At 38.4% G+C, this 14,693-nt stretch overlaps 1 protein-coding gene across 1 annotated transcript in view; it reads right to left on the bottom strand.

Moving 5' to 3' along the window:
• The window catches only part of lrp1bb (low density lipoprotein receptor-related protein 1Bb), a gene marked incomplete at both ends in the record, with an annotated part of 274,243 nt that overhangs the window by 10,672 nt on the left and 248,878 nt on the right, over positions 1-14,693 (bottom strand). Inside the window, 11 exons of the mRNA XM_083996665.1 lie at positions 351-512; positions 5,122-5,286; positions 5,631-5,756; positions 7,866-8,039; positions 8,287-8,403; positions 10,776-10,882; positions 11,814-12,037; positions 12,212-12,453; positions 12,677-12,796; positions 14,021-14,155; positions 14,449-14,589. Coding sequence (XP_083852791.1) covers positions 351-512; positions 5,122-5,286; positions 5,631-5,756; positions 7,866-8,039; positions 8,287-8,403; positions 10,776-10,882; positions 11,814-12,037; positions 12,212-12,453; positions 12,677-12,796; positions 14,021-14,155; positions 14,449-14,589 — 1,713 coding nt within the window. The remainder of the gene's footprint in view (positions 1-350; positions 513-5,121; positions 5,287-5,630; positions 5,757-7,865; positions 8,040-8,286; positions 8,404-10,775; positions 10,883-11,813; positions 12,038-12,211; positions 12,454-12,676; positions 12,797-14,020; positions 14,156-14,448; positions 14,590-14,693) is intronic.

Here is a 14,693-nt window from a genome sequence, read left to right on the forward strand (position 1 = left end):
CAAAGCATTGCAAAAGAAAATACGTTATCATTTCAGCACAGAAACACCCAAAGGTTGTTTGATGGTAGTATTTTGATTTTGTTTATCTGTAAATAAATAAAGGCAAATGTGGTGTTTGTAGAAAGGAAATACTTTCGGGGGTTGTTTTTGTTCCACATTCGGTGTGAACTTTTAAATGCTTAGTTCTATAGACTTTATGCAGAATAACTGAATTCAAATCAGGGGCCCTTTGTTGTGATTTCTCTTGCGGCTATGGCTTGAAAGGCTAATGTCAATCACATGAAGGCTTAATACAGGATGATTATCATTCATTGCATGTGCTGCCGCCAAGTAGTGAGCGCAGGACTCACGGTAAAGACAACGGTCCCCAGTATATTCTGCCATGCAGCGGCACACCGGCTGGTTCCCCTCTGTGATGTCGCATGTTCCCCCGTTTAAACAGTAGTTGTCGCAAATCCTCCTCTCACAGAAAGGCCCCGAGAAACCCACATTACAGCGGCATGTGGGCTTACCTGGACAAAACCAAACAGGAAAAAAGAAAAAGGGAACAAAGATTATAAAAAAAAGAGGATAAAAAGACAGAAACCAACCATTCATTAATCCTGCTCATAAGTATTGTCTGCAGCCAAGTCCTGATATAGCTCATTCCTCTGTGCCACAGAGCTCCATTGTTGTCCAGAAACCATTCAAAAGACATTAATGAGCCACACTGTTGCACTGGGCGACATGTTCCTTTAAAGCGAACAAGAGCTCTGTAGTTTATTTCAAGTCTCCCTCTCTCTCTCTTTCATACTGCCTTTACTCTCAAGCGGTTACGGCTGAAAATAGCCCCCAACAAATGCACTCTCTATTTGAGTGAGGTCTGCTAAAAAGCTACATGGTCCAGCTGTCTTCTGAAATATTTCTGACTCTTCTTTAAAATGAAATCACCCATTGTGACCCCCCAGACTTCTCCTAGAGGGGGGTCACAACCTGTCAATCACAGGTAGGTGTTGCATGGAAATGATATTCCAACAATCACCAGGACAGGTGTAGTACCACAGAAGAAGTAAAATATAATCCGATGCATCTGTGAGAGTAAAGGCAAAGATCCTCTCTTCCATCCATCATTTTTAGACACATATTCATGTGTGGGTCAAGGTGACTGCAGATTGGCACCTGTGGAGAGTTGTTAAGGTGCCCCGTCTCCTCAGCTATATCCTCCAGGTCCATCTTGGGGATCTGAAATTGTTCCAGGCAAGACGCAAGATGCATATAATTTCTCCAGTGTGCTCTGAGTCTGCCCATGGTTTCCTTTCTCGTCAGACACGTCTGGAATATCTCTAACAGGGAGGTGTACAGGAGGCATCCTAATCAGATGTCCAAATGACCTCACCTAGTTTCAACATGGGAGAGGTGGTTCTACCCAGTGTTTTTCTTTTCCCTTTTCTGTTCTGCATATGCTCTCTTTGAAACAGATACATTTACTCCTGCATTCTGATGGTGTACAACCACACAATCATTTAAGAATAGTGATAATGTAATTAATGAATGCTCTTTTCTGCTATTGTGATTTTTTTTTCTCTTTTTTAATAATTAATGAATACGAGGATACCCACAGGCCAAAACATGTTTTACAGTTAAGGTGTTAGTGGTTTACTTGTGAAAGAATCGTGTGACTTGTGTCATGTCCAAGGCTGCGTGGTGTCTAGCTGGGGCCCTCTCTCACCTCCACCAATTTTCCACCTTCTCTGCATTCAGTTGGCCTTCAAATGAAGGCACAGCAGGCTTCCATAAACAGTCCCTTATCAACCCACCTGGCAGATACAGGGCAACACTGATATTCATTTGGAGGTTGTTTCTGGATTTTTCTGCTCTTGTTTCACTCTGGCTCTGTTTTGGTCCTCATTAACTCCTTAAGGAACATCTGGCTCATTATAAATCCTCCACTAAGTTGACCAGCTAGCCACTAAAGTCTGTGTGCCATGCTATTGGTGCTTGGCTGAATAAGCGGGTCACAGGTTTTTTTCTTCTTCTCATTGAAACAAGGCTGATAAGAGCAGAAGGTGTGAAGCAAACAGCAAAGTAAAAGCTAACAAGAGTCTGAAATGAGCTGCAGAGCTAAGAGGATCTGCAGAGTCAGGAGGATCATTTTCTGTGGGTTCCTTTATATGAACAGCACATACACAGAGTTATTAGATCCACAGTTAATAATATATAATGTCTCAGAGCCGAAGTCTATAAGCACCAGTCTGAACACAGACTGAAATAGATCATTATGTAAATAGAGAGCTTTAGCTTAAGGCTCGTTTCCATATTAACCACACTGGTCTGACACAACGGCTGGCTGCAGCTGAAACATTCATCTCACCTCATGTTAGGTTGTGGTCTTTGTTATGAGCATAACCCTGACATACAGTTCAGTTCTAGGAGTAAAAGCACAAGCATGCACATTGCACTCCTTTTAACGACATTTCCTGTTTCCTTAGAGACAGAAAGGTTTGTCGAGATGGGTTTAGGAGGTGCTCAGAAAAGGCAACAAAGGAACAATAGTCATTTACCAATAAACATGATTACTTGCGTGATCGACAACCAAGTTACCTTCAACACAGTCATCAAGTAGGTCACACTACAGGTACACTGCTGGGTAATTTAACACTCCACTGTCGCATGGATAATCTGAGTTTGGAATGACCAAGAAATGATCATTCCCCTTTCAGCTACCGCACTGTTAAATCAACAAATGCTGGATTCAGTGTGTTTCTAAACATGCAGAACCAGAATCAGCTCAAAGCCCTTGAACTTCCCAATTGTCTGTTTGGTTCCTGTTTTCTTTTTGGTAAAAAGAGGGGGCATTTGTGAATCATTTTAATCTAGCTCTCACTTTGTAAAACTTGGCATAATGATATATTGTGTTCATTTTATGAAGAAAATATTATGACTCCATTTAAACACAGTATTGTGGGAGAGACTGTTGTCTTTACTTTTGTGTCAAAATTAACAAGAATAATAGGAAACAACCAAAGTATTGAGGCAGCTAAGTTAATAAGAGGCTTTTCCTTCTCCAGATGAAGTTGTAGAAATTCCCTTCTCTATACACTCACTGGGGATAAATACAAATTTTACATCTAAATGCAATAAATGGAACCTCAAGCAAACGTATGCATGTTTTTCATTAAGGAAACAAGCTACAGTAACATAACAAATAAATATGGTAGATCTTAATGGGTCCTTTAATCTATTTCGCTCTTACTTGACATAACCCTGGGAATCATGAGTGGAACCAGGAAGTGGTGAGCAGAATTTCATATGTAAGTAGAGCAGTTTCCACTTTGGGACATCTTCAACTTCTTCTATAATATAAAAAAAATATGTTATCATATCAGCCAGCAGTGTGGAAATTAAATATTGTTGGCTGTGAGGACCTCAGCTTGCCCCTTATTAACTTCATGGATTGAGAGTGAAATTAAAAAAAAGTTACAGGTGTCCTGAAATGAAGCAGACAGTGACTGTGCTGGAAGGAGAAACTTTGTACAGATCTTAGGCTTCAGACGGAGTTACACGGATAAGTACTGTGAACGTACTCCAAAATGGCTTGCCAGCTAATTTTAGCAAGGTGTTTTTTGTGTGTGAAAAAAGGCAATTTTGAAAAGATAAAAGTAACCTAGTCAGAGCAGGACAACCACTCCAGCAGGATATCCTTAACTCATTTTTGTGTTAAAAGCATTATATCCATGTTGTTAATTGGAATTTGAAGAGATTTAATGTTATCAATTTAAAAGGATATACTGTACTGAAATAAATGTTGGTGTCCCTGACAGTGCAATTCATCTCACAATACTTTTCTACTATGTTGTTCACCATAAACATAATTCAACATCCAGTGTACAATTTTGGATTCACCTGGTGAATAAGACTTTGCCCACACTTATTATAGGCCTAGTGCATTGATTTAACAGCATGTAATTGGATTCTCATTTTGTATTGATATCATTTTCCTCACAGGTAATTATCCAGACTTCCCTATATGTCATGTAGAGCTGCTTTAGAAAGATAAAAAGAACTTGGGGTAAGAAAAAAAATAGAATAAAAATTATTAAAAAATATCAGTTTGCTTCCTGCTGAGCAGACATGTTCCTCAAAGGCTGTAGGTGAAATGATTCTGTGCTTTAAAAAGACCAACAGAGAGTAAAAAGTCAGAGGAAAAATATATGTAATCAAAATGCAATGCAATGCATTGCATATCAAAATCTTACATTTTTATCTCTCCAATTGTTGACTTAGAAGCGCTGCCTTATTCAAACAGAAACTTGGAGCTCAGGTTCAGGTCTTTTTATCAAGCTCATTCAATGAATATATTCAAAATACAAATAAGGTTCTGACCTTACACTTCTATGGGAATACAAATCACATAATCTGTATCAGGACATTGCTCTGGTGGTTCTTTTTTAACGAATGGAAATGAAGATGTTGTGGATAATGGTTATGATGTGGCAACAATGTACAGCCTTGTAAATCAAGGAGCGCATGCTGAAGAAGGGGCATATATCCTGATTCAATTCCACCACTGACATCTCAGCACAGTCATATGCATTCACTAAGGTGTGGGGGTAAAAGCGGTTGTTCCTGGAATCATAAACGCGTGACAGGAGACCTTGACTTGAAAGAAGGTTGATATTTGAGGCTTATTTGACAGGACCATCAATGACAAAACTGCTCAACTGGCAGATGTAACGTGGCAAATTTGAGCTGGAGTGAGGAAGGCATGAAAGTTTAAAGGAAGACAAATGTTTCTGAATGCCATCATGCACTGGGTCAGTGTGCAGGAGAAAATGGGCAGGTAACTCTGAATTGAAAATTGTCTGTCTGTGGCAGTGATTTTCTCAGCATTTTTTATCCACCCAGAGCTGAGCTGAAAGCGTTCTTCAGCAACATTACAACCAAGTTTGAATATAGTATGGATAATATTACAAACAACTGACAGATAAATGTAAATATGAATGCAAATAAACCATGGATGGATGGAAAAAGCGAAACAAATGTGAAATACATGTATATTACAGTACTTGCAGCCTTGCAAAGAATGTAGGGATGAATCAAGGATCAGATGGAGTATGTGAGTGTGTTTCGAGGTAGACTTACCCAGAGGTGAACCCATGCACGTGCCTCCATTTAGGCAGTAGTCTGTACAGTGGTTGACCTCACAGCGCTCCCCTGAAAAGTCAGGCCAGCAGTAGCACCGCCAATCTCCTTTCTCATTGGCTAAGCAGCGGCCTCCATTTTCGCAGGGGGGGCGGCACAGTTCACCTTCACAACAGCAAAGCCCATGTCACTTACTGTGCTGCAGTGTGTTGCAGTCAATCACATCAAACAGCGCTATGCCGACAGCCATGGAGGTGTAAAGTTGAGTTTTCTGAAGTAGCTGAGCATGAACAAAAACACCAGAGGGACTACAGACTGCATGTAGGAGCTTTGTTCACATTCACTGTGCAAAGTAAAGCTATGATTAACAGAGAAAATCATACTTTTGTGTTTCAGTTCAGGTAGAATTAAGTGTGAAAATCGTTTCTGACCGATACAGTGCATTGATCATTGAAGATATGCATTTATACTGTTACAGTAGCCACCTTACCTGTGGCATAAAGGCCTACCTGATATGTTGACATCACTACATGTGCCATTGACCAGCAACTTTCCCTCTGGACAGGTACACCGGGCACCCGTTGGGTTGAGCAAACACATGAAGTCACAAGACATTCTCAGGCATGGATTTGGTGCTGCAGAGAGAGAAAGTTAAAAAAAAAAGAGAGAGAGAGAGCAATGGACAAAAGAGCCAAGATAATCTGTCAGTGTTGGCTGGGATGTGAAAAAGTGTTTGTTGTGTGTCAGAGTAGAGTGTTTTAATTTCAGTTTTGAAGGGTGTTATTTTCTTGAAGCCCAGACACGCACAAGGCTAAATCATACGAATAACTTCACACATCTCAACTCCAGATTGAATAATCAGTGATTGTGAAATGTTATTTCTTAATTTCTAATTGATTATCTGCACCTTGAAGTGCTCCTATCATTGCTTTCCACACAGACAAATTATTGTAAATACACTGAGTACACACTCAGAATTAATCAAAATTGCAAGCACTTCTACAAACATGGACTGGTGTAGCGGCAATGCTGGTACTAAGCATAAAATGTATGTTTTGTTTTACTTTTAAGACATCAAAAATCTAACAGAGAGATTGAGAGGGGAAATTAAATGTGTCCAAACTATAATTGCATTAGGCAAAGCAGAACATTATATAAAAACTGGGATGTGAATGAAAAATTAGATCAAATGGATTGGTTATTGTGATTTACATAGATTAATTAAATAAAACAATATAACTATAACGTGACTAATGTTTACAGTATTGATATATGCATTATATTCTAAAAATAACCCATACTATATTTTCTAACACAGCACATGAGGATGAAAATCTCAAAAAAAGATTGTTTTGGTGGTTTTTCTAAATATATCATGCCTTCATGTCATTTTTGCAAGCCCACAGACCCTACCCACACTGCTGGCCTAATGAGTCTCTGGGGAATAAAACAGCTGCCCTTTAAGTGAAAACACTGACCAAGACTGAGCTGTGTGATGTTCTATAGCCATTAACATCAGAGATGTAACAAATAACTGAAGCTGGTCTATTACAAGAGGAAGGAAATACATGGTTGTATTGACTGACCACGTCCTAAAGAGCCAGATGATTTTTTATGATGCATATCACAGTAAATGCATAATTACAAGAAGGCTGATTTTTTTTTTAACAGAGTGAACTGGACCTTTTCATGTCAAGGACCCCAAACTGACACGAATTACATCACAGATTTTTTTCTGCAAAGATTTTTTCCCACATATGCTTGATTACAGAAACTGGTTTAAACCCTCCTGTCATAACAGAGATAGAATGATTTGTTGTCATGATGAGGGATTTAAACCAGTTTAAACCAGTCATTATGTTACTTATACAGTAGATGATTTCACAGTAAAAATATATTATTCTCTCTTTTGCCACGGAGTTTTATTTTTGTTTTTATGCTCGATAAATGAAATAAATAAATAAATAAATATCTAAACTAAACTAATATTCCGTATAGGGGTTAACTACAGTTCAATTTCAGTGTCTGCCCTATGTCTCCTACAATATATGCTCTACTTTAAATACTCTTCATATTGTAGTCACAAAGACTAGACAAGACTGCAGGAACTCATTTGAAAAGGACTTTTACATTCAGAACATATTATCCTATGGAAAGGTTTTATGCAGGGGTCAAGGACACAAGACATGTCCTTCAACATCAACAGCAAGTACTTTTTATCTGGGTATTATGTGCACAGGAAGTTGTAAAAGAGCGAGCCTCCTTTGGTTAACATTTTCTACCTTAACATCAAAGCAGTTCCTTATTGTTACTTTAAAAAGCACTATTCAGCAGCACAATTTATACAGTAGATGGTCTCAATGTGAGTTTAATGTGTGGTTAGTTGCCAATGTTAAATGTCAACTGTCAAATGTATGTCTTGACTTTGTACGCCTATTTTTTTTTAATCCATTTCCTGATAAATGTTGTAAACGGGTCTAATGCGTGTCCATGGCAGCCTCAAGAAAATAACTACCCCCAAAACTTAAAAAAGGTTATCCCCAAGCTAATAAAAAATGAAATTACAACTGTAAATACACCCTGAAACTAACAAGAACCAAACATGTGAAATGAAAATCTCGGTCCATCCTAAAGTTGTACATTTCCTCTCTGAAATTCTTCAAAATAAAATATTTGTACATGAATGCATTACATCTGTGACAATATACATAAGAAGAGGAATCCAATTATCAAGACAATTTTACCATCCTGCTGTTTGTAACGGTGGGTGATCAAAACATTTGTGGGCTTCTCTACCCCCAAATTGAGAAATTCCACAGCATGTTTTCTGTACTTGTGGACCTTGAACACCTCATGTTTTAGTCCAGTTCCGTAGATGTAGTCTTCAAATAGATCAATTCGGTATGGTTGGGAGATTCCTGGAGATCAAAGAGAAAAAATAAAGTAGATAACATCAAGTAACCCTTTCAGCACACTTTCAAGCCTTGGGATAATGAAGGTAGCGGCATATGGAAGGAAGGAAGAAGCAGATTGAACTTAAGACACAATATTCAGAGGCTTAGGCTTCACAGACAAACACACATTATATTGCAATTACTTGATAAAAGGTTGAGGAAACCAAAAGCAGCACTAATAAGCTGTGCTTTGTTTTCCAGTTGGCTTTACCATGTCTGTCGGAGATTGTCACCAGAGGGTCCGAGCCATCCAATCTCATGCTCCCTATCTGTGAGAGCTCAGGATCAGCCCAATATAAACGTTGGTTGAAATAATCAATGGCCAGCCCTGTGGGAGGATGAGGGCAAGAGATTTATTTACCTGACAAATTACACAGGAATCATCATGGAATCTCTCAATAGGAGAGGGGTGGTTGTATGTGGCAAATCAGCAGGTTGTGGAGACACTTTTCCTTTGTGTCAATTTATTTTTGACTATTGACTGTTAATCTGGTTCTGTCAGAAATACCACAGGAGTCAAGACACCTACCGTCTTGTTGTGCACAGCACTTTTGGTGGCAGAGTTTACGCATGCCTACATTACAATTTCAAAGCAGTGACTCACTTTTACTTTCTCCCAAAAGTCGGACTGGATAATTGAGCACCTGGCTGCAGCATTTAAATAGGTTTGCGTTTTTCCACCCAAGATAAATTCCTCTTTCCGAGACCAAGAAGGAGCATGGGTCCTTTGAATTAAAGGAGGCCAAAGCAGCTCTTCAAAACTAGATCACCACTAAGTGTCTCCCTATAGACACACCAGCACATTTCAAGTGGCTGTAAAGTATTCCCTATTCATAAATTGCCTTTGTGCTGTTTTGTATTTCTTTATATACCATATTAAAGCTTCTATAGTAGAGCTACATACATTCACAGGTTACTATGATCGCACAATTGTGCATTGTGTATAATTTCCATTTATGTAATCTGTAAAAACATACTGTGTGTGTATTCACTATGTGGTAAATGGGTCATAACATAGGCTACATGCATTATGGTGGGACCATAACCAGAGCATCTAATGCCATCTAATGAGATACATTTCACATTTCAAAAGCATTTTACATTTTTTCATTGATTTCATTTGAGTTGAAATGTAGAAATGTATCCTATGGCTTTTGTACTACACAGTTCTGTAGCAATTATTTTTGCTCTGCTTTGTGTACTCAGTGACTTGAATTACAGGCGTTTACATGTAGTGCAACAAATGTGTCACAGAAGATAGAAGTTATCCTGGCTTTCTTACTTCTTCTGTGTTTGTGATGAAAGAATATCCTTGCTATGAACAACAATGTCTCTTCTGTTTTATTTATAAGGAATTGACATTCTGTTTGTGTTTTTCCCCCTTTATGCACACATCAGGGATTTCAATATATGGTGGCAATGACATCGTAAATGAAGTGTCAGTTTTTTAAAAACACAAGTCTACTGAGAAAGCACAGTGTCACTGTAGCAAAACAAAATGCAAATGATTTAGAATATTTATTTACAGTTTTTTTATGCTATTCCATCAATCTTTTGTAATGTGAGTGAATGGATAAGGTAGAACTGCGCTTGCTTATTGTTTGTCTAAACCTATCACTGCTCCATCACCCCAAAACTCTGTTTTGGACATATAGGGTACACTTTGAGTTCAGTAATAACACAACGTTTCCACCTAATTAAATGCACGTTTCTTTCTGTATCACCAAAACAACTCCGACCCATCCAGGCGTGGACTCCACAAGACCTCTGAAGGTTTCCTCTATCATCATCATGCATGCAGCCAGCCATTAACATGATACAAATAAAATGTTATTAATCAGACCAGGCTGCCACTTCCCACCATTTTGGGGACCATGCGTCAACTGTAAACATTTTTGGCAGTGGACAGGCATCGGAATGAGCAGAGTATGGTTGTACAGCTATGCAGGCTTTTTGTGAGAAGTTATGATGCCCAGTCTCACAGCTTTCTATTATAGCCAGCATCAAGGTTTTCAGGAATCTGCTCTACACAGACTGTTCTGTGGGCTTGGACTTCTTATATTTACTGACCGTGCAGTGGTTGCTACCAGAAACACCTGACAAGACCTGTTGTTTTCCTCTGTTTTGGAGGTGAATGAATCAATCTAGTTATCACAATGTTGAGCTTGTTATAGTTGCTAAGATCCTTCTGTCACATCAATGTCCGTCCTCTTGACAGGTGCCATTGTAACAAGATAAACAATATAATCCACCTCAACTGTCAGTGGTATAAGAGTTGCGGCTGATCGGTGTGTATGCATCATTGTGTGATCGCTGAACTAACTCAAAGTTCCCTACACTGAAGAGAGCTATGTGCCTCATTTCATTGTTTCAAAATTTCAGTATGAACATAAGGACAGGTGATCAAACATAAATAGGGTTTGAATATGTTAAAAATACATGTGTAAGTGCAGCTGCACACGTTTCAAAATATTCAACAACCTGCCTTTACAAGTGTTAAGAAATTGCATTCAACATGATTATTTGGCCTCAAGTAAACATACATTAAGTGATGAGAAGCACCAAATATAAATATTACTTTCTTTGTTTACAGGGAAATTCCACAGGGTAGCTTTAAGGTAACAATGTTAGAGAAAAAGGGAGAGGAAAGATGAAACAATGCAAATAACATAACTAATGGGTTTGAAAAGAAATACCTACCAGTGGGTCTCCTGAGATTTTTCTCCAAGAGTACTCTCCGTAAGGAACCATCCATGGCTGATTCCTCTATATGAGAGTGATCACCAATCACACTCCAGTACATCATTCTGCAAGAAACAAAGGCAAATATTGACAGTGAAACACCAAATAGGCCTTTGTATCCATGGTAGATCCATGGCCTAGCAATTGCATAAATGTTTTCTGAAAATGAAAGCTACTGCAACCAATTCAGTGTGTCTAAAAACATATTTGTATCCATTCTTGGTTATAATGCAATATCTAATAGTCTTATTCACTTATTTATCACAAAAACCTGTGGATGCCTTAGCTTTGTTGCTGCAAGATGCCCTTGATGTAGTTTGTCTGAGTGATACAAGAGTGCACATGCAATTAAGCTTCTTCCACTAAACTTGAGTAACTACTAACATACTTACATTTTCTGGTAACACTTTACTTGACGGGACATGTCACAGTCATGAACGTGTCATAAACATTATGTCAATGTCATAATGTTGTTATTAAGTGTCATTATGAAGTTGTCATGGATGTATTACGAACACATTATAAACAATGTTATGAATGCGTTATACACTAACCCTTCAGGTAAGGGGTTACCCATTTTCTTTCTTTTTTTACAAGTATATTTTTTGGGGCTTTTTTGCCTTTAATGGAAAAGAGAGTTGAAAGAGAGACAGGAAATGGGAGGCAATGACACGCAGGATACGGCTGCTCAGGGCCGCCTGCAGTGAGGACTATAGCCTCAACACATGGGGCGGGTGCTCTACCAACTGAGCTAAACACCGCCCTGCATACTTACATTTTCATTAAGTAATAAGCAATGATTTCATTAACATCATTATCATTTTTCCCAGCAAAGCTTTGTGTATATTTCTGTGAAATATCAATGAGGCCCATACTGAAGCTTTTGCAAGTGATCTACACCACTAAGAGCATTTATACTTATCTGCTTGAGTATTTAACATATTTGGAGATTTGTAAGTAAGAAGGGGCAAAGCAGGAAAATAGTGTACAACTTACCCTTTGACGGGGTTGACAGCGATGGCATATGGTTCTCCTGCTATGTCGGTAATCAAGCGGGTGCAATTTGGTCCCTTCAGCTGGCCCACATTTATGGAATATCGTAATTTAGTCCAGTGGGCTGTGTAATAGCTGAACCAGTGCATCCGAGAGTGATCAGTCCAATAAATGTTGCCTGTGATCCAGTCAGCAGAAATATCTCTGGGGCGACGGAAGTCTGAACACTGCAACCAATAATAGCCACAAAGTCAGACCCGAGTGCATACATACACCTCAAGGTGGAGCTCATCAAACTCATGGCAATGAAACATTACAAAACTAGTTAAGGTACTTTTTCCCCCAGCTTATTGCTTATGATACATGCAGTCAGATGTCATTACTGGATAAGATATACTTACAATGTTCCTGACATTTGTTTTAGCTTGATTTCTCTCTAGAGTGTCTTTGTAAAAAATTCCACCAGGGTTAAACTGAGTAGCCCAGATGAACTTTTGCTGGTGAGACAGAGCATCCATCCCGATAATGCGGGCATTGTCCTCAATGTGAGTGAGCAGTTTGTGTCCGTGGCTCTGGTTAAATGGATACACAAAACTTCGGATTTCAGTGTCATTTGATATGTAGAGCACTCGATCTTCTGGTCCTGCCCGATGAGTATTAATATGTAAAAAAAAAAAGAAAAGAAAGAAGAAGACAAAGAAAATTTGTCTGAACTCAATTTTGGATATTAGGGAGCAGTTTAAGTCAGTTAATATGCACATGGACACAAATACAGATTAATACATTTCACAATGACGTAATATCACCAGAATAGCATGTATGCAGTAGTTGTATAACAGTACGGATATTTAGCTCAAGGATCCTACCTTTTGCTATGCAGTTACCATTGATCTCCTTATAGTTTCGGTCACAGGTGCACTTAAAAGATCCTTTGGTGTTTGTGCAGTAATGAGGACATGTGTCAAAATGAAGACATTCATTTATCTCTGGAAGAAGAGAAGGGACATTTTGCTTTGGAAAAGTTCATATAGAGGCTGAAAAGGGTTTATTTATATTCTTCATCATGACTGACACATCTTTTGTATATAGAGATAAGGGTTATAAATGATATGGTAAAGAAGCTATGCATAGAGTTTATAACCACAAATGCAATGTAAACATAATTACATTTTTTCCCCAATAGATTGTACCTTGACCCATTCATCAGGAGGATATAAATACAGGTATACATACAGCAAATGAGACTTGAGGTGAAGAAATAACTACATGAAAAGCCATTAACTGGAAAAACAAGAAGCTATCGGAAGCAATAATGTCACAGTTTACTTCATAATCAAAGCTATAGTCACTTTAGACAAGGATTCTTCACATGAAATGCATCCATTCATTTGAAGTAGACATATCGGTATTCAATGATATCAATACATTTCAATACATTTTCTACCCACCTGTTACTCTTTAATAAAGCACTCATCATTGAACTATTATTTTACTGTACCAGCTCCATTTTATGACTTTATCCTAGACCTATGCTTTAATTTATTGTCAGACTTTGTAACTTTATATTCTGTTGGATATCATTACCTTTTCATTACCTTTTAAGTTTTTTTCATAGCAGTGTAATATGTATAATGGGGAAGACTCACAGCTTATTTCTATGAAACCAGGATCCTCAATTTGAAATATTTTGACACAGCTGAAATAGTGACATTATTTCCACTCCTAAAAACCATCTCGTCTGACTGAAACACATGAATTAAATTTAACCTTTGAGGTTTGCAATCTTTAAATTCTGAGTTGTAATGTAAGTTTGGGTTGTAATGGGTTGTAAGAAATTTGCTGAGAATTTACCTCGCAAAGTGTACTGTATGATGCCTGAGTTTCTGCAACAAAGCTTTATTTATACTATAGCTTAAGAAGACCTTCAGAAGTAGGTCAACACTCAGGATTACTGAGAAGTCTGGTACATACAATGTACTGAAAACTAACAAAGGCAATGGTTGCTCCAGTATGCTGACAGAATACAGAAAGAAATGTATATGTTTAGTAGAGTTAGGGACAAACTATTTTACTTATTTCTCTGCCCCATTTTTCTTTGATTCAACACAAATATCTACTCATGTCTGTAAAATCAACCACGTACAAATTGTTATATCATTAATTCTTTAAACAGGGGAATAAAAAAAGGGCTAAAACTGATCATACATTACCTTCACACTGGCTTGTCTTAAGGTCCCTCTTAAAGCCAGGTTTGCACTGGCATATAGCACTTGCATTGGTCTGGTTGCAAATTGCATCTTCTCCACATGGATTTGTTTTCTTTCCGCATACATCTCCACTGGAAACTACAAATAAGGACATGACTTTGATTATATAGCAGATCTACACATCTTAGACACCTGCTGTGCCTTTCTTTTGATGTACAAAAGCCAAGAGGCCACTATCATCTTTCATGAAAGTTGTACACAACACACCTCATACATGGGCATACATATATTACCATAAATAACAAAACATCATATCTAAAATGAGGAGATTGCCGAGCTTCCAGGTAACATCATGATGACACTTGGTTCTTTTCATCTCTTCTGAATGCTTCTTTGATCTGTTTGCACAAATCAACTGGGGCTGCACTTACAGGCCTTGCAGTCTTGCTCGTCTGAGCCGCCATCCCCGCAGTCATTGAAGAGGTCGCACTGCAGCTGAATAGGGATGCAGCGTCGGTTACTGCAGGTGAACTCTGCCTTCCCACACGGTCGCGGTCTCCCAGCCACCACCTCTGCTTCTGTGCAAAGTGTCAGTTGAACACAGGCCGCTGCTCTCAGTTTCAAATGATAATACAGTATTCAATACAGCATACAGTCATTTCACTCACTTTTCAAC

This window comes from Trachurus trachurus, assembly GCF_905171665.1.
Source record: "Trachurus trachurus genome assembly, chromosome: 21".
Classification (NCBI taxonomy): domain Eukaryota; kingdom Metazoa; phylum Chordata; class Actinopteri; order Carangiformes; family Carangidae; genus Trachurus; species Trachurus trachurus.